General features: G+C 34.7%; 6 protein-coding genes across 8 annotated transcripts; 1 reads left to right on the top strand and 5 right to left on the bottom strand.

The window, feature by feature from the left end:
• The first annotated feature begins 868 nt into the window (after window positions 1–868).
• On the top strand, window positions 869–3139 carry LOC17879022 (myb-like protein X). Of its 3 annotated transcripts, none has more exons than XM_006283627.2 (2): window positions 869–1010; window positions 1549–3139. In XM_006283627.2, exon 2 carries the CDS (start codon window positions 1571–1573, stop codon window positions 2963–2965), a length of 1395 nt encoding a protein of 464 aa, XP_006283689.1. In that variant the 5' UTR covers window positions 869–1010; window positions 1549–1570; the 3' UTR covers window positions 2966–3139. The 3 variants fall into 3 exon arrangements, with proteins under 3 accessions (XP_006283689.1, XP_006283690.1, XP_006283691.1); XM_006283628.2 differs by having other exon boundaries at window positions 1516–3139; XM_006283629.2 differs by having other exon boundaries at window positions 1507–3139.
• Window positions 3140–3345: 206 nt separating this feature from the next.
• LOC17880130 (aspartate--tRNA ligase, chloroplastic/mitochondrial) lies at window positions 3346–7696 on the bottom strand. The gene is made up of 15 exons (XM_006282833.2): window positions 7313–7696; window positions 6842–6985; window positions 6635–6744; window positions 6427–6538; window positions 6252–6323; window positions 6067–6158; window positions 5764–5884; window positions 5369–5491; window positions 4967–5162; window positions 4673–4860; window positions 4517–4588; window positions 4328–4426; window positions 4165–4245; window positions 4008–4065; window positions 3346–3729 (listed from the first exon to the last, which is right to left on the bottom strand). The coding sequence occupies exons 1-15, from the start codon at window positions 7667–7669 to the stop codon at window positions 3560–3562; spliced, it is 1995 nt and encodes a 664-aa protein (XP_006282895.1). The 5' UTR covers window positions 7670–7696; the 3' UTR covers window positions 3346–3559.
• Window positions 7697–9339: 1643 nt separating this feature from the next.
• Window positions 9340–12478, bottom strand: LOC17877434 (inositol-tetrakisphosphate 1-kinase 2). Its single transcript, XM_006283816.2, has 9 exons — window positions 11905–12478; window positions 11056–11137; window positions 10939–10971; window positions 10598–10718; window positions 10414–10506; window positions 10188–10307; window positions 9875–10107; window positions 9703–9787; window positions 9340–9612 (listed from the first exon to the last, which is right to left on the bottom strand). Exons 1-9 carry the CDS (start codon window positions 12219–12221, stop codon window positions 9518–9520), a joined length of 1179 nt encoding a protein of 392 aa, XP_006283878.1. The 5' UTR covers window positions 12222–12478; the 3' UTR covers window positions 9340–9517.
• A 3371-nt stretch (window positions 12479–15849) lies between these two features.
• LOC17879873 (protein SHORT HYPOCOTYL IN WHITE LIGHT 1) lies at window positions 15850–17797 on the bottom strand. The gene is made up of 4 exons (XM_006284475.2): window positions 17556–17797; window positions 17221–17448; window positions 17049–17114; window positions 15850–16428 (listed from the first exon to the last, which is right to left on the bottom strand). Exons 1-4 carry the CDS (start codon window positions 17730–17732, stop codon window positions 16273–16275), a joined length of 627 nt encoding a protein of 208 aa, XP_006284537.1. The 5' UTR covers window positions 17733–17797; the 3' UTR covers window positions 15850–16272.
• A 555-nt stretch (window positions 17798–18352) lies between these two features.
• LOC17879753 (fatty acyl-CoA reductase 3) lies at window positions 18353–22289 on the bottom strand. The gene is made up of 10 exons (XM_006283555.2): window positions 22178–22289; window positions 21695–21798; window positions 21030–21232; window positions 20703–20803; window positions 19799–19991; window positions 19526–19687; window positions 19342–19423; window positions 18960–19226; window positions 18740–18867; window positions 18353–18607 (listed from the first exon to the last, which is right to left on the bottom strand). Exons 1-10 carry the CDS (start codon window positions 22266–22268, stop codon window positions 18463–18465), a joined length of 1476 nt encoding a protein of 491 aa, XP_006283617.1. The 5' UTR covers window positions 22269–22289; the 3' UTR covers window positions 18353–18462.
• Window positions 22290–23354: 1065 nt separating this feature from the next.
• On the bottom strand, window positions 23355–24769 carry LOC17879140. Its single transcript, XM_006285250.2, has 4 exons — window positions 24321–24769; window positions 23913–24008; window positions 23749–23812; window positions 23355–23653 (listed from the first exon to the last, which is right to left on the bottom strand). Exons 1-3 carry the CDS (start codon window positions 24693–24695, stop codon window positions 23756–23758), a joined length of 528 nt encoding a protein of 175 aa, XP_006285312.1. The 5' UTR covers window positions 24696–24769; the 3' UTR covers window positions 23355–23653; window positions 23749–23755.
• Window positions 24770–25355: the final 586 nt, after the last annotated feature.

The raw sequence follows: 25355 nt of genomic DNA, 5'->3' as shown, positions 1-25355 counted from the left end.
TGCTACCTAACAATTGTCAATATGGTTTTATTGGTGCATATTCGCAAATAAAAACCAACAACAACATACTATACTACTATATTGTTTTACATCTGCTAGTAATAACTAATAACATAATAATTACTACTAATGGCTATACAAATATGGTTTGAACTTTGAAGTAGATCAATTATTTTCTAAAGAGAGAAAAGTCCTTTTATAAAGTTCCAAGGCAAACTTGTAGTCGTGGATAACAGAGGAGGGAGTCTATCTAGTGTTTGATTTTAAATTTAAACAATATTCAATCCAATAGATATTAATTAATAGTTACCAAGTCTGAATACTTTGGTCTATAATTAAGACCTGCTGATTTAAAAAAGAACATGTTGACAGAAAAAAGAAGAAGAAGAAGAAGAGCTCGCTCACATATCAGATGTATGTACTTCCTCTCTCAACAATTCTATTTCTTAAGGTCGTGTCCTCTTCTCTAGTCCACCACTTTGACCACTTCAAGAATGACTCATACATTACTATTAATTACTAATTAGGTTACCTAAATAAAAGAGTTTTAAATTACACATTTGTTATTTGTTTTTTCTTCAAGACATGGGGTTAGGAGGTGTTGTTTCAACCATAAAGAGATTGTTTCATTTTTTTTTTCTAACAAATTGATTATGATGATTTATTTTATATTTTCTCATTTTCGTAGTTTTACAAGTTCTGAAATTGAACAATTTGTAGCTCATTTAATAATTGCCTCTAATATTCCATATATAAACAAATTTAGCAATAATTGAAATTAATAGAGAACTATTATTCAGCAAAAATAATAATTTAAAAGAATAATGGAGTAGAGACAATAGTCATCGGTTCACCATCTTTGCGTTGTCTGGGCCTTACCTCTGTCCTTTCACACTCTTTCTTTCCTTGTTCAAAGTCTCTCCTTTTTGCTTTAACTATAAACTCCAAGCTCGAAAGCTTCTCTGTCTTCTTCTTCATCTCTTAGATAACTCTCTCAAACTCTTTAAAAGGTAAACTCTCTTCTTCTTCACAAAACTCCAACTTTGTTTTCTTTTCAGTTGTCTCCGAATCTGATTCTTGGCTCTACTGTTGCTCATCTCTTTATCCTTTTTAGCATTCTCTTTTGTGGATGTTCTTGATTCTGGCTGTAAACTCTTTCTATTTTCAAGAATTAGTTTCTTGATTTGACTCCTTTAGCTGTTTGAATCGAAGCTTTCGTGGGTTTGTTCCTTTTTTCCCATGGTCCATTACTTGTTCTTCGTTGAATTTGTCTACAAGATTTGGGGCTTTTAGGTTCTCTGTCTCTGTTTTCTGATTTGGGTTTCTATCTTTGTAGTTTGGTCTTACTCTGTACACTTGCTTGCAGCATCTTGGTTGTAACTTGTAACTTATTTGATATATTTTTATTTTTCGCTTTTGCATGTCACATCTTCTATTGTTCTTTTTGGTTTTAATGAACTCCAAAAATTTGGTCTTTAGGTGATTGATTGTCTTATTCTGTAATAGTTGTCACAGGTTAGAGATTGAGTTATGGTTTTTGTATAACAGTTGAGAAGAAGTTTTGTTGAAGATGAAGAAAGCATCAAGCAGAAGCCAAAGAGGAAGCAAAGGTATTAAAGGGAAGCATATTTTGCAGATATGTGTTCTGCTTGGAGTTTGCATTTGGTTAATCTATCAAGTTAAGTATTCTCATGATAAGAAGAAGGAATTTTATGAGAAAGATGGCGAGAAATCGACTGTGTTGTTGTCAGAGGTTGATGATGGAGTGGTGAAGCTTGGAAGAAAAGATCTTCTTCCCGGCTATCATAACCAGAAGGAGAAGCATGTGGAAGATGATGAGGATGAAGAAGAGATTAGCCATGGAGGAGAAGAGAAGGAAGAGACGAAGAGTAAAGTAGAGAATGGTAATCATGAAGAGGAGGAGAAAGAAGAAGAAGAGGAAGTAGTTGAGGAGGATGAAGAAGATAAGAATAAGCAAGGAGAGGAAGTAGCTGAGGAGGATGAGGACGAAAACAAACATGAGGAAGATGAGATTGATGAACAAGATCAAAGTAAAACCGGTGGAGAAACTGATAAAGATGATGAAACACCTGAAGAAGAGAAAGAGAGTGGAACTAGTGAAAGCGATGAGAAAGAGAAAGAGACTAATCATGCAGATGAGATTGATATGACCGTTGATGAGGCGCGCGAGGAGCATTACAAGGCTGATGATGCTTCCAGTGCGGTGTCCCATGAGTCTCGGATACTGAACACTAATAAATTGAAAGAGAGTTCTAATGAAACAGCTCAAGAGATTAATCGTAATGGCGCAATGAGCGAGGTTAAGATCCAGATAGAACCTGACTTGAAGTTAGGAGAAGCAGAAAACGCCAGTTTTGTAAACAAAATAACCACAGAAGTGAAAGATGGTGACAATGAACCATCTAGTTCTGAAGCAAAAAGCGTAGTAACTGAATCACAAGGTGATACAGTTAATGGTACTTCGGCAGAAGCAATTCTTGAAGCTTCAGGTTTTTTGCAGAACGAAACAGAAATCATGCGAGATCGAAGTCAAGAGGATAGTGCACCTCCTGCAGGATTCTCTGAAACACAGCCTGTCTTGGAACTTGAGCAAATCCGTAATGAAGTTGATCCGAATATCACTGTTTCTGCGAACATTACCAACAAAGATTCCATTCAAGATGAGTCCAGGAACTCAACTTCAGAGTCTGTTCTGATTGAAAACATATCAGGCTCAAACACGACCGAGGTGAAGGAGGATTCAAGGTCTGAGGTTGATGATGAATCAGCTGAAAAAGAAAGGTCACACGTATTCGCCACAGAGCTAACGGAGGAAGCAGATAATACTTCCGGAACATCAATTTCTCAAGAAGAGATGGATGCACTCACTGATCCACAAACTCTGCCGGATATAAGAATAGAAGGGAATGAAGAAGATGAAGAGGAAGCAATCGGAACAGAGTGAAAGAAGCTCTAATGGAGAATTGATAAGTTAATGTGAATGAATCTTTTTCATGCCTTTGCAGCTATGCCATTGTAAAAGCTCAAAACATCAGCCTGTCTCTGTTACTTAGTTTCACAAAACTGTATATTCATTTGGAACTTTGGCTACGGATTGCTTTCACTGCCCTTCAGGAAACCTGACTTGAACACTAACAGTAGAAGAAGAGCTCAATAATAAGCAGTTAAGTGACATGTGATCAATATAATTAGTCTGTTGCCCTGTGATAAACCATGTCTGTAATTTTAACTGCAGAAACCCAGAAGACATGACTATCTGGGTTTCTGCAGTTAAAGATGCATTTGGAATTATAATCTCTAAACATGGCTATTGTGGGAAGCAACTTTCACTTTTATAACAACCTTTATTATTTCATTTTGAAAGTTTATAACTTCTGTAAATTGATTGATAACAAATTTCTTTAAAATCAATAACCAATGATGTGAAAGGGTAGATAGAAGATGGACATTGGCAAGAGACATGCCATCATACTCGCTCTAGTTAATCTTCTCAAAGCACCTACGATACAACAATTATGTTTGTGTTGAGAAATGAGAACTATTTGGTGCGGATGGAAAGATCTCGGAGCTGCTTTGGATCAACTTCAGAGGGAGTCCTGGTCAAGGCACATTGCGCCGTGGTTGTCTTTGGGAAGGCTATTACATCTCTAATGGAACTTGCACCTCCCAGCATCATCACCATTCTATCGAGTCCATAAGCAATTCCTCCTGCAATTCCATAACAATTCTAATGTTTCATTAACCATGCTTGACCAATCTTGTTCAGCTTCATCATCATCACAAGAGTATCAAGTTATCGACAAATTTCCAATAAAGTTTTGAAGCCACATAGTCTTAAAGATCCTAAACCGAAACTCGTCCCCACACAAATAAAGACGGTCAGAACCAATCTAGACTTTTAGACATGGATGTTGAAATCATGTAAATGTGTTTTTTTTTCCTCTTAAAATCTGAGATTTAATTGACCTTAAGAGATAATTACATACCATGGGGAGGAGCACCCATGTCAAGAGCCTCCAAAAGATAGCCAAACTTTGTTTCGGCCTGTTTGTAGAAAAATTCATGATAGTTATGGCACTCCGAATAAAACGAGTAATCCTTTTAAAATGGATAGTTCCCAAATAAAAAGAAAGTGAATATCACCTCTTCAGGTGAGATGCCAATGATCTCCAAAACCTTTTCTTGAACATCCCGCTTATATATCCTCAAACTTCCTCCACCAATCTGGTATAAATAATAGAGTGTATCAAAAGATCTCCCAAGCCATTGTTCCCAAGAGGAAAAATGGTAAAGCTGTCTGGTTTACCTCGACCCCATTATAGACCATGTCATACGCGAGAGCTCGTGCAGAAGGCAAGTCATCCATATCTTCAGGCTTAGGAGCTGTGAATGGATGATGTAATGCCTAAAGAGAAAGGCCTCTGCATATTAGCACATAACATAATTGGACATTAATCTCATCCCATGCAATAAATCAAATTATGAAACAACAGACCTCAAGCCTCTCCTCTGGCTCATTCCACTCGAACATTGGAAAATCAGTCACCCACAGAATTGAGTGCTTGGACTGTATAAAATAAAGAACTGGCATAAATCTGATGAACTGTTATCAAGTGGAACAAAAAAGTGACAGGGTAATGGAGAAACTTACATGGTCAATCAAATCCATGTCATGGGCTACAAAGAGTCTTAACCTATCTAGGGTTTTATTAACTGATGTAACAGGACCCACTCCAAATAATATAAGATCACCAGGTGCTGCTCCACATTGTTTCACTAAGTTTGTTTTACCCACCGAGTCTAAACTAGAAACTAATGCTGCAATTCCCTCGACCTCGCCTGCATCATAAGGTTCGACCTTTAGACTGAATGTACAAAGTACAATTATATGTTTATCATTAAAAAATACAAGTCTAAGAGAAGTAAACATGATTTATCAATTTACCATTATCCACGACCTTCAAGAAAGGCAGACCCTTTGCTCCGGATTTCATGGCTTCATTGTAAATATCTCCTTTTTTGAGAGCTGAGTTGGAATACTTTTTTGCACCCAAAGGTACACATAAAATTTTAATGATTCCACCACTTTCAAGGGCCTCCGTAAAAACCCTGAACGACGATTCTGTGAAAACCTTTGACACCTGCATTTCAGATCTTGGGATTTAAACTTTAAAATTGACTTGTAAGTTTCTGTAAAATTAGGAAACAGCTCTAAATCCCACTTCCTGGTAAATTTAAAAAACTAGCATATGCAACTATTCTCTTGCAAGAAACAAAAGCACGCCAAGAGACAGATATATACTTCTTTGTAACATTAACTAAATAGCCAAGAAGCAGATAATATTACGTCTTTCAACTCGAGATCAAATCTTATATCTGGTCTATCTGAGCCATATCGATCCATTGCATCAGCATATGTCAGCCTTGGGAATGGATCAGGTAGCTGGATACCTTTGATCTCTAAAAAGACCTACACAAGAAGGTCAAAATTGCTGAAAGAACATCAAACTAAATTAACGTGAAGAAATCCACAGAGAAAACGAGCGAAGCAACAAGTTCGTACACGTAGTTCTTAAAAAAATTGAGCCACTAGTGTCAATATCATAGAAGATACGAAGTAACGAAAAAACTCAACAGTATGAACCAACAAGTTTGTACACGTATTTCTTCACAATAATTGAGCCACTAGTGTCGATATCATAGAAGATACGAAGTAACAAAAAAGCTCAACAGTATCCTAACCTTACGGATAAGATCTTCATTCAGCTTCAGCATGTCCTCCATAGGCATGAAAGCCATTTCCATATCAAGCTGAGTGAATTCAGGCTGCCTGTCAGCTCTTAAATCTTCATCTCTAAAACATCTGATAATATGGAATAAAACGCATGAGAGAGAAATCCTTTGCATTAGAATCCTGCTTTTGGTGGTAAATGAAGGTGATGGGCTACTTATGTTAGCAAAGCTTATGTTACAGCAAGCTTCAGTGCCAAAAAATTTGCACACGAAAAAGAAAAAAAGCTCCCGTGCCGAAGATCATATACATACCTTGCTATCTGGTAATATTTGTCAAAACCGGAGACCATTAACATTTGTTTGAAGAGCTGGGGACTTTGAGGCAAAGCATAGAATGTTCCTGACTTCGATAGAGAGATTTGAGAGAATCAGACCAAAAACTATGATGTAAAAGCTTAATTCTCTGACAGAGCCAGGATAAATAAAAGTAAAGGCACCTGAATTCTAGAGGGGACCAGATAATCTCGAGCGCCTTCTGGAGTAGATCTCGAGAGTATTGGGGTTTCAATCTGCCACAAACAAACAAATTAAGATGGAAAAAATGGTTAAGGCCCAAACTGAAAAAGTACCAACAGGAAATACAGAGCCTTTTTCAAATAGAGAAGGAAACACCTCAATAAATCCATGCCTGTCTTCGAGATATCTTCTAATCAGCTTCACCACGTTATGGCGAAGAACAATATTATTCTTCATTTGCTGACGGCGTAGATCAAGACACCGAAATCTAACATCAAACAGCCAAAAGACCAAGTATCAGTAAGCATTTAGAGATTCAATATTGAAAAATCATAAAAGATAGATCAACAAGCTAACTTTTCACCTTAAGCGAATTTCTTCTTTCACTGAATCTCTTGTCTCGTCTGAAGTAGTAACTAAAAAGGGAAGCTTTGCCCTCACAGGATTCAATATTTCAACATGCTCTGCAACTACCTAGTGCAACATACTACCCACATCAACTTTCGAGAGAACAAAAACACATAGGATACATATAAAACGTAGCTGAGTTGAGTGAAAAGAGAAGGCATACCTCAATGAATCCTGTTTTCATTTTCTTGTTGATGGACTCATTTGGCCTGCTACGAACAGTACCTTCCACCAAAACAACGTACTCAAGCCTCATGTCATTGATCAAGCCATGTGCCTCAGGAAACTCATCCGGAACTGTCGTAACCTAACATTATAAACTTTCAATCATAAACGAAACATACAGTCCCCAATTATCCATATTTGCGTTGTAAAGAGAGTTGAATCAAGGATAATCATTTCGGCAAACCAGCAGAGCTAAAAATACAAGTCAAATCTTGAATTAGCATTGGATCACTCCTTAATTGATTCTATTTACTCAGAGTCAATACCAAACACTATGAGTTCATTGTTAGGAAGAAACGTCAACGTACAAGCCAAAGAAAGAGATTCGGATAGAAATTACCAACAAATATACTGTCACTTAACACTTAACTACGCATACATTTAGGTGACAATAGGAGAAAGCTTAAACCTGGACAATGCCGGTATGATCTCTAAGATTAAGGAAAGTGAGACCTCCATGGACTCTGTGAAGGGCGACCCACCCGCAAAGGTGAACCCTTTTACCAACATCGTCGATTGATAAATCGCCGCATAGCCCTGTGCGCGATACCCACCGGAGAACCGACGGAGGAGATGGAACCGGCTTCACTACGACATCGCCAGAGGTAGCCGCAACAGGGGAACTGGAGAAGGTTCTTCGAGTTCCGGGAAATGGGTTTCTCCGTTTCGGTACGAAGTATAAAATGGCGGCGTTAGAGGCAGATATGGCGGTGGCGGAGAGGAAACGAGCAGGTCGAAGAGGCAAAGTTCGCAGGAGTAGAGACATTGTTGGGACGAGAGTTAAGCTAAAGTGAGGTGAGGAATAAGGTTTAAGGGATTTCGTTTTAGAGACGAAGAAATCAGTCGACCGAACAAAAAATAGACGAAGAAATCAATTTGATCGAACCAGTTAAAATTGGTCGGTTTACAACAAACCGGATAGGTCAATGGGATGACTCAGTTTTGTTTTGGTCAACTGTGGAGAAGTTTAGTAGGCAATTATTATTTTTTTCAGCTGAAAGAAATAGGTAAACCATGAATAAAAGTTGAATTGTTAGAATTTGATGTTGAGTTATAAATATTTAGATAAGATAGGAAAGTGTTCACATTTTGTAAAAAAACAGACACTCTTTAATCCTATATTTTTTTTAAGATATATGTATAAATAACTCTAATTAAAGCGAAATGTGGAGCATGTGCCTCACGCGTGTAATAATATTTCGGCGCATTTATTTTTTTATTACAATACTGTATATATTTTTTTGAAATATCACATATGTATATTCAAATCATGCAAAAAAGGGACAGATAACATATGTCGCCAACGTCGCTAAAAATGTGAATTTAAAGGAGTTATATTAATATATATACATAGAAGAAAGAAAAATTAAGAATATGAAAATAGTTTTTATACTAGTTATCTCTCATCCTTTTTATGAATTATCACATAAGTAGGAAATTAATATATTATATAATCTTTTTAATTACATTGTTATCTGTTAAACGAATAACAAATATAGATAAAACACTATTCATAACCGATATAATAAACTATTTTGTAGTTTTTGTGTATGACCATTTTGTTAAGGCTTTAATTTATATGTTATATTTGAGAAATCTGGATAACTATATAATTACTGAATTAACAATGAATTTAACGTGATAAATTATACATTACAAATTTCGAACGTTGTTTATTTGAGATCGACGATGTTATTCACCATACCATTTTGTAAAACATTTTGGTGATTTTAATGTATAATGTGATATATATTCGTGAACAACTCTTTAGTGTTTAACTTTAGACCTTGACGCAATTTTCCTCTCCACCTAGCACTGCTATGTAGTTATTGTTGATTACATCCATGCAGTTGTTGGTTATAGGTTATAGGGTTTGCAACTTCCTCATACACTCTTATAGTATCTAGTGTATCTATATCCAGCTCAAGCAAAGAAGAATCACCGATGATGTAAGTGAAAAGTCTGACAGTCGGATTTGAAAAAACATTAGAGAATAAAGAACATTAATATTTTTAGTTTTTTACAATTCTTCAGTTATTTCTTTAATAAAAAAACTATTGATTTGCTAAAAAAAAATATTAATACCTCATTAATTTTTTTTTAGACGTTTAATACCTCTCTTTTTTTTGGTTGGAAGAAATATACTTCATTTAAACATATTTAGTCTAAAAGTATGTATCTTGTTGGTAGATTTGAATCCGCTATTTAATGTTAATGAGCGAAAAATTTGACTCCATATATTTTAAGTATATAAACATATAAGATGCACATTACAATATATTTAGCGTGGGCTGGTGGTTAACTCATTTTCAATTAACTCGCCCAACCCGAGTTCGACTACTCTTCGAGCTACAGACATTGGATCCGATTTAATTCCAAGTGATATTGTTAGGACCAGAGCTTGTTTCCAAAACTTGGATTCTTCGAAAACTTCAGTTCAGAAGTTGATTATGAAGGCTTTTATTTATTTATTTAGAACTCAAAGTATCAGTAATCAAAACTTGTTATCTGATACAGCTTCCAAAAGGGAAAGCTAATTCTGTACAAATCCTTAATTAGACATTTTTATTATTATTTGTCGTTCCTTAGAACATATCTAACACTGCCTCCATCTTCATTTACAATGTTGTCTCTTCTTATGTTTTGCTTGCGCCAGATTTTGGAAGAAATCTACAAATACTTGCTCGTAATCTGGCATCTTTCCGTAACCTGCATTTGCATTTCAAACAGACTAAACTTTATTTCTCTGCTTCTCTGAGAAAACTACACAAAAACTTTCAAGAAAAGGCAAGAACTTGCCAGGAAAATAGTTAATGTCAATAACATAGAACGTGTTTTTGCTCCCATGTTCCCTGATCATGTCTATGTTGAAAAGCCGAAGTCCCTATCACAGATAAGCAGTAAGGGATTATATTTTTAAAAACCGAACCTACAAAGGAGAATGTGGAGAAAAGCAGTGAAAAAGTTATACCAGCAAGCTTCTTAGCTCTTTCACAAGCGCCTCGAGGAAAGGCTTTGGAGGTAGTTCAGCAACACGAGGGTCCAAGTCTGCGTTATCCGCTGAAGCAGCAGCAGATGAAACTCTTGGGAACTGGAAGACGCCATCAACTTTGGCTTTTTCACAATTACTTACATTTGGTAGAGAAAACCGTCTCATGACTTTTATAATATCACCCACCACAAAAACCTTGAACATAACTCCACCTAAAGGCACCAAAAAGATGCATTGAAAATTTTGAAGATCTATACATGGGAAAACTGCATACTGAAGTTAAACCCAATACCATGATTTACAAACTCTTGAAGGACTAAAGGCGGATCAAGTTCTGCAAGTGAGCGCCTGTCATAAGCTAAGTACAATTGATGTGACTTCGCAGTTCCATCAATCCAGAGCGGCTTTGCAACTGGGAAAAAGTTGGAATAAACAAGTTTTAACCAATTTCAGCCCCTAGTCCTAATCATCATCTATAATAAGAAGAATTAGTGGTAAGATAATATGTTCAATTTTACCTAGTGGAAATTTAAGACCAGCTTCCACAACTTTGTCAGCACTAGCTGCTGAATCTTTCAAGACAACCATTTGCTTTGGAACAAATATGCTGCCTACAATGATTTACCAGAGTAGAATTCACTTATAGCGAAATTTAAGAAAGTTATTGAAAAACAGTGTCAAAATAACTTATTGGGTTGTTACCACTTGAATCTGACAGATGCAAATCTGCCATACCCTGAAGCATCGATTGTCGATTATATATACGCTGTATCGAACCTGGTGGGTCAAGCACAGTCACTTCTGGGTGGCTTTGCTGGTAATCCTACACACACGCAAGACAAACATGAGATTGTAGAACATGACATTTCATTTGATGATAATATACTCCTCCTGAATGGATAAAGTCTACAAACTACTCTAAGTTTAACAGTCGAATACACATTTACATTGTAAAAACTAAGATATTCAAAATCAAATTGGTCGCAATTTCCACGCCAGAACCTCAGGAAATAACTTTAAGAAAGGCAGACAGTTTTGCGAACCTCAATAACTTCTTGCCACTCTTTTCCCAGCAACTGCAGGAGAACAGTCATATAATTTATTAGATTTCCAACAGAAACACAGAAAAAAAGCTCAGATCATTCTTAGTTCTCACAAACCTTATGCAAAACAACATCAAATGGCCCTTGTTCAGAAAGAGGCCGATTCAAATCAATGGCGACAAAGAAAATGCCTTTTCTCCTAAAATAGACAGACACAAAAAGTAGTAATGTTAGCATTTGCTTCTAAACAATACAGGAGTTAGAAAAGAATGAAAGCTATGGCTTGATTTTGAAAGCAGCAAAGCAGAGACCAAACGTCAAACTTAACAAAAACCAATTAAGACAAGTTCTCTCTGACCAATTTAAGACATTCTAGAACATAATTGAACCAGTGATTGTTTTAGCCAAAACACCCATGTGGCTGAAGAAGATTTCCAAGCCACACAGAAAAGGCAAAACATCAAGTATTTTATATTTTTAAGCCAAAGTCAAACCTCAACAGAGACTGAGACTAATCTAAATGGATTAAACAAGGAATATTCCCATAGAAACTAAGGGGTTATAAAAAGATTCCTGATGCCACAAGTATACTATACTAGTGAAAGTATAAGGCTAAGCAAAAGAGTCGATTGAGGACAAAAACATGGCAGATGACTAGACACTGGCAAGTGGCAATGGTCCTCCGCAATAGAATCAGGAAAACCAATAATAGGAACCAAAACAAGAGCAAGGAAACAAGAACCAAATCTAGGAGAAAATGTCAAAGTCCTAAATATCTTTTTGAAAGTAGAAAAGAACATGTCGGTTCTCTTTAAACGCCAACAAAGGAACAGTCTTCTCAGGCAAAAGAAGAACAAACAATAAAATGACACCGTCAAAAGATTGTTCAACAAATTTGGAAACTTTGCAATGTAAAAATCAAAACTTGATAATCAAATAAGCAAATTGGGTTAGTGTATCCTATACCTAGCAAGAACTTCAAGCTTGGGCTGCAAGAAACTCTTCTTCTTCTTGGAAGTGAGAGCATACCCAACAACGAGTCTCTGCTGATGCTGCTGCTGGAGCAACGGCTGATGATGAAACTGAAACGGGGCCGTCTCGGTGACCACCACTTGTCGACCGTCTTCTTCCTCTTCACCTTTGTGTGGAACCATGTTTTCCCCTTCGAATCTCATACCAAAGTCTTCAAATCCACCGCAGGAAAACCCTAAATTGCACGTAACCCCCAAATTACGGCTCAATCTGGCAGTTTCGATATCGCAGGAAGCAATAGTCCCAAACATTAATAGGAACGGGTATAAAAAAGAAGAAGCAAAGGTAGAATCTTTAAAGATCCCTCTCAGATTCTTTATCCTCTTCCACGCAAGTGGATGAATTTGGGCACACTGCCTAATAGAGAGTGTTTGTCTACGAGAACGAGAGAGCGAGAAAAACAAAAAAGATGAAAACTTTTGACACTAAACGTATCGGCCGAAATCAATAAAGAGAGAAGAGATCAGAGAAGGAATGAGATGAGGAAATGATGAGGGAGAGATTGGTCTCAAGATCAAATATTTATAGAGGAGAGGACAAATAGAGAGATGTGAGAATTTGCTGAAAGAAAAGAAAGATATGTTTTTTTGTCAAATGGTCGTTCCCAAAGATTTGCTGCTTTTTTTTATTTCTTTTTTATATATATATTTAGATTTATTATTTTCCTTAAAGCTGTTTAGAGTTTCCACGTATTTCTTTTTTCTTTCTCTATTTATAATGAATTACACGTAGTCTACATTAAAAAAAAAAAACATTGTAATATGTGCTTTTGTTACCGTATGTGTTAAACTGAACAAATCATATATTTGGGTATTTTAATGCCACTGTTTTTTTCTTTGTTCCGTAACAAATTTTAAAATGAAACAAGATTTGCTTAAAAAAAGCATGTTGGGGTTGCAAAAGTTGAAACTATATGATATGATTGGTAAGTAATTCAATCTTTTAATGTGTCCATAGCCGTACGTCACAAGATCTTTTGTAGTGGTGAGTTCCTATTCGAGTTTAAATGGTCCAAAAAGTATTGAAATGGACGATGTATGTGTCTGCCATAACATGATTAATTTGTTTGGATTTATGATTGATTGATCCTTTGCTAATTGTTGGATCTTCAATCAATCGTTAACTCCTGAGATTTAATTTTAAAAACCCTTCGTCGATACTTTATCGTGCGTGGCAGCTCATAATTTGTCAATATATCCTTCTTCTTATACGATTTCTACACCAGTCTATACGTTAATGTTTCACAATTCAAAACTAATCAATCATATAATAACCATCTAAATCCTCGTTACCTTATATCTTTTTTATATAATTTGACGAGCTTCCATTAGAATTCTTTGATTTTTCTAAAACGACGTTTAGTTTGGATATTGTGGATAAGCTTGTCTGTTTCTTATTCAATGTTCGTTAGCACGCGCATGCAAATTTGATAGTAGTCTTACGTGCCCACAACTATAATTCTTTTTAGAAAACTTTAGTACGTATCTGTCGATTTCTTTATTGTTGCACACAGAAACGTTAAGGCAAAACAATTATAGTTTATATGTAGCTAGTGAAGAAAACAAATGTTGCAAAATGTCTTAACAGATAGCTTAAATATCTTTTCTAGTGGATCAGGTCATCTTTAGATTACATCCAATAAAATATGCTAAAAAAGCTAGAGGTTAATCTACTGATTTCCAACTTATAATATATATTATTGATAAATGCAATTTACTTTATTGGAATATATAACAATCATGAACAACATGCAAGGGAATATGCTCCTTTTGTCAGGCTGCGTAGTCTCTTGTTTCCGTGAGAATCTTCATTTCGTTTTAGGGTAGATTAACAATATTGAACTAACATATACTAATATTTACTATCATCATGAGTACTAGTAAACCTTTTCCACGTTTTATAATTTGTCTAATGTAGTTTAGCTATCATTAACAATAGTTATAATAAATGTAAATATAATGCTCTTGTATATAATGCTAGCTAGTAACCAAACAAACTTTCATTCATCAAGTAAAGTCTAGCTTTCAACTCATCATCATTCTTTTGCAAAAACACTATAACTTTAGTGTATGAAGGTATGATTGTGTTACGTTCTATGTATTGTTTTGTTCTGGCACTAATAAACCAATCACCACTTATTTTTTTCCAAATTACTAAAATACAACCCGTATATGTTGTTAGACATAATCCTCAAGTCATCTTGTGAGTAGTAGTAAATGAGGCAAACGAAAAAAAGTCCAATTGAGTACGTAAATATGTGATTCTAGAATTCATCAGCTAGGATAGCATATGGTGCAGATAGAATACGATACTTGATGTTCAAGATATAATATGCACTGAATGATATAGACTTATCAAGTGCTGACGATTATCTCATTGTAGAATCATATACCGTGTTGACTTATTATCTCTTATCGGACATATATAATGTTCATGTTTATAAAAGAATATAATGTTGCCGTCGAACATAATGCGATTGATCGTTACTTAAAAAGTGATGCATATGCTTTTACTCTACACCTGACAGTTGACTTCGATCGATATATATGAGCTGACTCTACTTGTCTATTTTTGGCGAATGGAATATTTGTATACGTCAGTCAAGATGAGGAGAAGCTAGAAAAACAAAACTTCGTCGCTGTAAAAATATTAATAAGGGCAGCGTCACATGGGAACGATCTAATTGAAGTTATCCTTATTCGCTAGCTAGAAGAGTGTTCTCTTTCACCTAACGGATTTGGATTCAAATATGGTGCCAAGTATGTGAAAAATTATTTACGTTCTTAATTACATGCATGTGATATAAATGATTCTTCCAGAATGTATGTATATAAGAAAACTTAAGAACCGCAAATTAAATACATGGTTAACTGAACAAGAAGTCGAACAATTGAGGATTTCGAACATAACTACACAATATCTCCATCAAGCTCTCAATAAGAAGTGGTAACATCAAACATTATATATGTTTTATTTAATTTACAGATATAGAATGCTTTCATCTATTGAACAGGAAAACTTTATACACCATTCGTTATATAAATATAAAAGTATATATACTAAAAAGAAAATTATATATGATGTGCATTGGGTTGTGTTGTCTCTGTGTACATATGTGTACCACTAAGTGGGGAATAAAAGGTACATAAGAACATCAAACTTCAAAAAATGCATCTTAGTGGAATTTCATACATCCACTAATCTTTTGGCATTATTGTCGCCTTTTTAGCCTTTTGTGCGTGTTTAGTTGGTTTTTGTTTTAGGTGAAAGTTCTTATACATATATTTGCCTTGTAAATTTCCAAGTGCATTGAAACATATCCATACCTTATAAGCTTCTCTTCTCTCTATAACAACAAGTAATGATAACACATCGACTGACAAGAAATTTTATTTTTATAAAGTAAATAAATAGTGAGTTATATGACCAGTATCGAATCGTAAAGGCGTCTAAAGTCTAACGATTAAAATATATTAAACGAAGCTTAACAAGAAATCCAATACTAGTCTTTAGGACCTGGCATACATATCAACCGAATCTGAACCAAAACATTTCAAAGCAACACTCGAAAACATAAACTTTATAAAAATCCCTGTTTCATATATTTTAAACCGAAAACTAGGGGAGTCGTTTGTATTATTCACAAACTATATAGATATGTAAGAGTAGAATAGGACATCTATACAAATTGCTTCCCAACTATGCAACCATAAACCAAATAAACAACCTATAGATTTTCGTATATTTAACAAAGGGGGAGTATAAGAGGTTGCCATAGGCCTTTCATGGAGATGTTGATAAACTGTAGTTGTGACAGAACATAGAGAACCTTTACTTGGCCAAGTACAACCTGTTCAAATTTTAATCACAACGTAGATGTCAATGTGATTGGTGTGGTGGTATTGAACTGGGTTGAAGAAGATATAAACAACACTGATGTGCTCGCAGATTATCATGGAGGCAGATTTATCATTCAAGCCAAGGGGTCAAGAAGCTTTTGATTATGTACAAAACTAGAAAGGTAAAAGTATGTTATGATTTCTATATATTTGGTTTTATTGACTTAATTCTTGGATGAGCTGCACACCAGATTCCATAGCTGACTTGGTGATTGCTACAAATATAACACTTTGTTTTACTTACTAAATCATCAGATATTGCCAATGAACGGAACATCTACTGTAACGCTGCTTTCTGATTCTGAATTCAGCTGTGGTTTTATTGACTTGGGAAGACCCTCCTAAACCAATTCTGGCTCCCAAAACTCAGAGTTCTGATTTCCGGGAACGTAAGGGGGATTAATCAAGAAACTGGTTGCACCCCGTTCCAAGCACGGGGGTCATCAGCAAGTTCATTGATCCTGTTGTTGCGGTTCTCTTGTATGTATGCTACACCGGCCCAAAGTCCACGTATAAGAAGAATGCTCGTAAAAACAATAGTTCCAAGTGTGCAAGCTACCTGCGTTCCACCATAGAAATGACATAAAAAGTCAATCTGACAGACAATAAAACAACATATTGTCTCTTTCGAAGACACAAAGTAGCCTATACAGTGAAGCATATGCACATTAACAGAGAGTCAAACCTTGTGAATTATATTTTTATATGCATACGAATAGACCCACATGCCTATGTGTGATAATAAAGAAGGGTGGGTCAAGTAATGAATTAAGACACATTCAATTGTGCTATGTGTGAGTAGAATAAAACAGAGGGGTGGTGCTTAACTTGAATTCAGTAACAATTAGTATCTAGTTGGACACTCTTTAGCAATAATATATATTCTCCATGAAACTGGATTCACTACAACTCAACAACACAATTCTCAACTTGATGCTACACTCTCTATTCCAATTGATAGCAGATGACATGGTGAGTAAAATCCGATAAAAAAGATGCAGCAACCAAAGGGCAGCAAAACAATCCACTCAACTTCATAAAGAATATAAACTATCTAAAGCATGGTAACAAAGATCAAATAACACGGAGAGTGTTCCAAGTTCAATTCATTAAACAAGAGCAAAGAACCTTACTTTATAATTGTATAATCCAAATGGGAAGTTTAGAGTAGTAACTTACCTCGAGGAAAGCCTTCAAGATCCACAAAAATGCAAGAATAAGTACTCCATTCACTGAAAACCCCACCTATATATATCAAACAGATTTTAAAAGTGAGCCTTTTGCAAGATATTTCGATTAGATTAAAACACTCGAAAGGATCATCAATGCAATGGAAGAGACGAAGAGTTACGAGCTTCGTAGAGATGGAAACAGGCAAGATCGATCTGACGGCTTTCCTTGCTCTCTTGGAAACCTTTCTGAAAACATTCTCTACAAATCTAAGTAAGAGATCCAAGCTTCTATCTTCTTCCTCGTGATCATCTTCGTCTTCTTCACCTTCGTAATCGTCATCGAACCCGTACTCCGGTCTGATCTTCCGGTTCCAGCTCCTCGTATCCTCTGCGAAATCATCCCTCCCCTGATCACAATCCCAATTACAAAAAAAATAAAGTTCAGAAATTGGAGCTCGTACTGCTTACATATATACAAGCATAGGAGCTAGAAATCAAATTATATAATAATTACGTTGATGAAATCGCGAGATCGCCGGGAAGCAAGAAGGGGAGAAGAGAAATCAGAGAATCTGGTTCGGGTGAAGATTAGGGTTTTGGGAGTGAAGATGAACAAGGAGAGAGGCGATCGAGTTAGGGTTGAGTGAAGCGCGAGAGACGAAGGCGATGAGATTGAGGCGGAATATTGCATCCTTGGTTACGCATCAAACCTCTCTCTCTGCTTCTTTTTTTTTTTTTTCTTTTTTATGTTCCTCTGTTTCTTTTTTTTTTTCTTTTTTTAATTGTCATCAACAACATTAGCATCGTTAATAATATTTTACTTTTTTCGTTTGGTAACATGGTTATTTTAATTATTAAAGCTAAATTTTAACATGAGGCAATGAATTATAAGTTGGAATGAAATGACTTTAGAGAAAGATTCTCGAGTACTGTGTGAAGACAGAGTTGTTTGTGGGCAGGTTGGTTGGTGCTGGAAGACGGAAGTAGTAAAACCACAAGGTATGAATATGATTGTCTGTGGGCAGGTTGGTTTGTCTCTCGACTCTATAGATTCTGGTTCGGTTTGTACTCTAGTCTCTGAGCAAACAGTCTACTCAGACCAATTTTTGAGTTTTCTACTTGAACATTTTGTCCATACTATTTATAGAAAACTGTTTGGCATAGCCAGGGGTAATTAATTGATCACTACTATGAAAGTAATGTAATTAAAAGAAAACATAAGGCGTTGAAGAAAAATATATCAAATACAGTATGTAATTTCATTACAGAGATGCAAATGCGGAATTTAGAAAAAAAAAAAAAACAAATTTAGAAACATATCCGAATGAAAACGGATCAAGGAAGAATAAGTACAATAATGTATACTCGTTGGTAATGATAAGGGATTAAGATAAAAGATTGTAAAAGAATGAACTTAATTATTAGAAGACATGCTTAACAAGCCCTGGAATATGTGTACTCAGAAAATAGCCGTCCCAAATGATCATCTTTGGATCGAAATAGAACATCTCGCTTTCCGACTTTGGCACCATTTTTTGCAAATTTTCTGTGTTTGTATCATCGAATCTGCGTGTATACTCCAGCTACTTAGTATTTTATTAATTATATGGCTTAAATTCTCAAACCATATTAAACACACACAAACACGAATAATTAAAGAACCAAACTAGAAAGAAGAAAAATGAAACAGTTACTTACATGCCATTGAAAAAGAGGTAAGGCTGATAGAGATCCACAAGCCGGAATACGAAATTTATCTTTCTATCGAAATCTTTAAACTCCTTGTCCAACAACTTGCAAAGTACCATGTTTGCTAATTTAAGTCCCTGTGTGTAATTATAAACCATATAATCAATCATATATATATATATATAGGTTTTTCATATATAGATCTACAATTAAATCGTTAGACTATTACCTTCAATGAAATTAAGTAATGCATGGTCATGTATCTGTGGAAACTAGGGATAGAAGTCAATATCTGAATGTTCTTGACCATAACGGCCTTCCCATCTTTGTTGATCCAAGGTTTGGTTGTGAAATATCGGTATGCTACATCAGGGAATGTCTCATTTTTCAACGGATTCCTTAGTGAAGAACCCACATGGTAAATAATCTCTTTTTGTTTACCGGCCTGAGCAGCCATTGATACTAGAATCGTATTTACTACCATATCTGCGGGCATCTGGTCCATGCATACGTTGTCACAAAAAAAAAACACCAAATGAATATTAGTTATAAATGATAATATAAAAATGTCCAATGTCGAATGTAGAGTAAGATGAGTGTAAAGTAGGTACCACATCGGAAATAGCATTAAGATCACAAAGAAAGCACGTGAGCTTGCCTTTGCCATATCCAACAGCTAAACTATCAATGGTCCTGTACATTTAAGAGTAGTAATTTCATTGATTTGACTAGTAAGGCTATATCAATGATTCAATATATAGTGTGCATTTTCTAACAAAAGAGAGCTTAATTAACCTGACGCCCTCAGTCCAACCAGAGAATGGTTCTTTGAATGTGCTCGTAATAATTGAAGGACGTAGTAGCACAAGTGATATATTCCCTCTTTTTGCCCCTACCACCATCTCCCCCATTGCCTTTGTGAACACATATGTGTTTGGCCATCCATACATCTTTGCCCTATCATTATTTTAAATTTAAGATCATCCTAATTTCTAATTTTAACATAAAGTAACTTTTTTATGTTGGCAACACATAAAATAAAGACAAAAATATAAGTAGGACTAGAACCTGGTGAGTCCGAGAACCTTCATGGCTTGTTTGATGGTTTCAGGAGAGGCTCCGATGGATTGGAGCTGGTCAAGTTTTTCCTGAACCAGTTTCTTCTCATGGTTAATGTCTAGACCGGAGGTTCCATTCAACGTCTCACCCATACGGTACGGTGTCTCCATTATCAGGCCAGATTTTTCTCCGCACACGTAAGCTATATATATAATATAAATTTCGTTAGTTGTTGGCGTTTAACTGTAAAATTTGATACTGTCTAGTTATACTAGCACTTTATAAATAAGTTTGTACTAAAAAAAATTAAAAAAAAAAAATCGGGTTACTACCTAGTAAGAAACTCATCATAATATATATAAATAGGGTAAATTGTATGTAAACCTATATGATTAATGTAAATAGATTGGCAAAGTAACGGATCGGAGAGTTGGTACTTTGGTAGCTCATTTTATTAAAGAAAAGGGTATATAGATAGTTGGTAGTTAGATGTCGAAATCGGGATAACCTACTATATATAGTCTCTTTCAATTTTTAATTAGCTTTTCCTTGTGAATACGTACATTTATTGATATACTATAATAAAACACATGATGTCTTTATATTTTTTTTAATACTTCTAATTAAAGCACATTATCGACCTGAAAATTATGTGACTGTAAACGTTTATATTAAGATTCTTCTAGTTGAAATAGGGTATTAGGAAAACCGGATATAGATATATAACTTATGTTCAGTTTAAAGATTAGTTTGACATGTAAGAACACTTGTACGTGATGACAAAAAAAAAAAAAAAAAAAAAAACACTTGTACGTAAATATATATCATCACTTGCGATCTAATAAACACAAGTTAATTATTTCACAGTGTCACTGACAGGTAGCATATATAGTAGTTAAGTTTGTATTCATACCTGTTGATACATGAACACAGATCTTAACCTTTGTACATCTCTTGGCAAAGTTCAAGACATTCAGAGCACCAAATGTGTTGATCCCAAGTGCTACATCGTACCTGCAAATTAATTGACATCCTTTACTTTAAAACAATCAATTATAATTAGTAGAAAATATTTCATCTCTAATATGTTATTTGCTTTGAATGAATATTAGTTTGTATTTTCTTGTATTGGAAAAGTGATGGCAGTACATAGTAAAGTTTAATAAGTCAATAACAAGATATTAGAGTCATTGTGATGGAATAATAATTTATAGACAAATAAAAATTTAAATTTAAATACCTTTCATCAAACTTAGTAGTTGCAGCTAAATTAACAATGGCATCGACTTGGTGGATCATCTCATGAGCCAAGTCGAAGTCTTGAAGACCTAAATCTTCAAGGCAAATGTCTCCACCGACAATAGTAACTCTCTCTGATGTAAGTTCATTTAGTTTTGGACCATACATGTCCTTCACCACTCTGTACAAATCTTTCCCCAAAATCTGCATTGATTTAAGAACCACAAAAGTTATAAAACTTCTATTATATCAAATTATGTCCATATTTTCTAATTATTTGAATAGTGTTATGTTTAGTTGATAAATTATTTGCGGTCAAAAAAAAAGTCGCTAAATTATTTGGTCTTGATTTTTCTGACGTACTAGTTAGGGTTTTAGTTAGGGTAAGCGAGGATTTGTTGTTGAGTTTCTTTTGTTGGTGTCATATATATGGGATACTAATTTGAATAAACCAAACTAAAGAGTACGAAGTTGCAGCAATGAAGCAAAATGAGTGTGTTTGGTTTAATTTAGTTTTTTTTTTGGTAGGATTTAGCTTCAAAAAATAATTAAATGTTTCCAAAATTAAGGAAGAAAGAGTTAAAAAAACTAATTAGAATGAGTGATTAAATAGATCTAACAACTACAGAGACGTTCAGAGCCTAATTAAGTATGTGGAGACAAAACCTCGTCGTTAAACCTCTCAGTAGCAGATTTTTCATTTGATGCTCTTAGAAGGAGATAGAGTTTCTTCACGTTTGGTGCCACCCTTAATATCTTCTCCACAAAAACTGCATTGAAGTTATATATTAACCACAAATTATCTACTGAGAACTCATCAATCTTCTACTATTCACTAGCTACAAGCATTATTTTACAATGCGTAGACTTCATTACATCTATGTCACACATTCATATTGCAATCTCTAAATCCATTGTTATTATTTTGTATTGTCGACGACATGCATGCATGTATGAATCTAAATGATAACGCATCAACAATATTGTTCTACTCATGCTTTAAAAATGTATATATAATACGTTAATTTATGTTTAAGTGTAGCTCAACTGACACATATAAATCTTGAATACTGTCTATTTATAACTTCATAAGTTGTAAATAGTAGAATGAACATATATGAGGGAGAGAGAGAGAGAGTGAGAGAGTACTATTTGCTAAGAACCCCGCAGCTCCAATGACCAATATGGATTTGTTGTCGAGGTACTGAAGAACACTGACGACCTCCATTTCTGTCGACATAATCTATATTTGTATTATACGTTTGAGTGAGAGAAAGACTCCAATATAAATAGAGCTCAACGACGTATTAGAGATTACTAAGATTTATAGTTTTAGGCTTTACAAGGTGAAATGAATGCGAGGAGACGTTAGCTACCTACATTTTTTTATTTGGTCCCAACTACTTTAAATTAGCTGTCAACAAATATTATTAAAAGATAGATATATAAATTTCAATTATGTACACATTTTAGATATGAAGTTATATGAATCAAACGTGTGGCTTTGGCTTAATTTACGTATTTTTCCCACGTTGAAGAGCGAAACGTCTGGCTTTGGCTCAAATTACAACCATCAATCGACTAATTAATATGGTTAGTTAAGGTATGATTCCATTCTAATAGTGGAAAACGCACATATAAACACACAATACACAAATAATAATATCAATTCGGAGCCAGTATTATATTTCCCCTTTTCAAAATGGTATTTAAGCACATTTTCCATAAAATATTAAAGACAGAGATAATGTGCAAAATGCATGTTAATTTGTAAAACATTTAAGTTTGGGTGGTAGTATAGAGTCCGACAGAGTAAAACAACAAGATAGCGTGGAGAGGCCAAAAGATATCTAATTTTAGGACGTGAGCCGCCCTATCTTTTTTTTTTTTTTTTTCCCCTTGTTTGTTGTTGTAGCATCTGATTTTATTGATTAACAAAGTAGTTGAAGTACAAGAAACCCATGTAACAGATCTGATAAACCTTGTTCCTTTTATTAATCTCACAACTACTTCCCAAGTAACAACCACATGTCATCAAATCCAACTCGCAACTCACAACCATTTAGACTAACACGGCTATTAAAGACATGATTTGTGGTTTTAACTTGGGCCAAGCTCAGATGGATCAGAATACCATCAGGCCTATTCACTTTTTATACTTGGGCGGGCCAGTTAACACCCCCCCCCCCCCCCAAATCTGACTCAGAACTCAAAAGAGCAGCAATGACGGGCTTACAATTGCATAATCATAAATAATCCCAAAAAAAAAAAAAAAAACTTATTTAGGCATTGAAATGAGTATTAGAGTGTTGACAAAAAAAAAAAAGTATTATAGCATATATATTAGGGCGGCTACAGGAAAACTCGTTTGTGACAAAATTACAAAGCAAAAGAGAGGAAAGATTCAGACTTAATTTTAAATTTGAGAAACCCTTAAACTTTTTTTGCTGTCCCTTCATTGTTGGGTTTCTTCTGTAGCAAGCAAGTATTTTTTTGATTTAAAACTCCTTCCTATATATCTTTCATAATATGGAACTTCAAGATTCAATTTAATAATCATTACTCGAATCCATAAAATCCTTCAACAATGTCCAAAATATAGCTGCTCTTCAGTTTGACCCTCACCTGTTTATTTCAACGTTTTAGTCAGATTGGAATCATAAAGTAAGATTAATAAAACAAAGTAGTGAACATAATATATGTATTATACATTACTTAACTGGTTATTTAGAATCTGGTTTCCATATGCAAATAAGCATACTGCTCTTGGAATGCTGTTTTGTCCTGCTTGTTTCAACACACAAATACATTACATATATAGAGTGAGACTCTTGAGACAAGTCACGTGTACCCAACAGAACCTAAGAGAGAGAGAGAGAGAGACCTGAAACTGAGTAGCCGAGAAGCCTTGCGAGTAATCCAATGTACTTTCTGGAAAGGTTTGCTCTATCTTATTACCACCAACACCTTTCTGCAACATCTACAATATATATATATTAAAACAAAATTGTTAGAACCACAGTATACAACAAACTAAAGAACAAAAATCCTCTTTTAAAAAGATGCATAGAGTAATTGTATCTGTTTACGTTTGTGTTTCTAATATGATTTATTCATTATAACATGTAACGCTAACACTGTGTAAACAACGCAACGAAATAATCCTGACTTATCGATTTAGTGAAATCTACCAAAACATTGATCTTTGTTCAAAGGACAGTACGTGGACTAGGACTATCATCAGTTTATTTACAAAAAAAATAATCGATGAAAAAAAAGGAGAAAGACTTACATGAGGGAAATTGTAAAGGGGAGAGCTAGCAGTATCATCAAGAACAGAGTTCGTTTTCTCGTAATCTCTTCTTTTCTTGTCTCTCTTGCTCTGTTTCTTGAGACCAACAATATTAATCTTATTCACTGAATCTTCCTCAGAAATATTCCTTGGACCAGAAGAAGCATCTGAAATCATCGACAAATCTTCTTCCTCTTCTTCTTCGTCTTCGTCTCCTCCTTGTTGCAAATAGTTTTGGTCCCATGAATCTTTGCTTCTTCTTCTTCTATTTTCAAACCCATGGCTGTCTCTAAAACGAGAAGGGCTTGGTGAAGAAAAAGACTGGTCTAAGTACAGAGTCCATCCTGACTCGCATCCACTACTCGACCCCAACATTTTCTTCTTTATGTCTTATAGAAAAAAAGAACAAAAAAAAGATAAATAAATTCTTATTTGAGATCGAAGAGCTGTGTTAGAAAAGAATTAAAGAAAGACGATGATAGTGAAGAATCGATGTAAAACCTATGTTCTATATTTTTTCTTCTTCTGTATCTTATATTTATACACATGCACACACACATGCATCTACACCTCTCGCTAGTCTATTTCACTGTTTAGTTTATTTATTTCTAATTTTTGGTCTTATCTTCAATAGGTACGGAGTATATCTTATTTTAACTTATTAGAGCATCTCCAATGGTGCTAACCATTGGAAGGTGCTTACATATTTTTTTGCATTAAATTTTTAAAAATAAATTTATAAGCAACTTTATCTTGATGTTGAAAAATTTGGTGTTCCAATGGTATAACTCTTAATGAAGTGCTTAAAAACAAAAAATTAATTTAATTGGGAGAATTTCAAAAATACCCCTTTTCCAATACCACTTTGTAAAAATACCCCTTTTTCTAATTTTATCAAAAAGTCACTATAAAATTTGAAATTTATCAAAAAAAAATATGCGAAAGCTTATATTTATAGACACAAACTATCTTTATATGTGTGTAAATTTATACATATATCTCATAAATACCGTATAAATACCTTTTAAAAACCTT

This window comes from Capsella rubella, unplaced genomic scaffold, assembly GCF_000375325.1.
Source record: "Capsella rubella cultivar Monte Gargano unplaced genomic scaffold, Caprub1_0 scaffold_7, whole genome shotgun sequence".
NCBI classification, from domain to species: Eukaryota; Viridiplantae; Streptophyta; class Magnoliopsida; order Brassicales; family Brassicaceae; genus Capsella; species Capsella rubella.
Note: the sequence above shows the minus strand (reverse complement) of the source record. Positions and strands in the feature narration are given on the sequence as shown.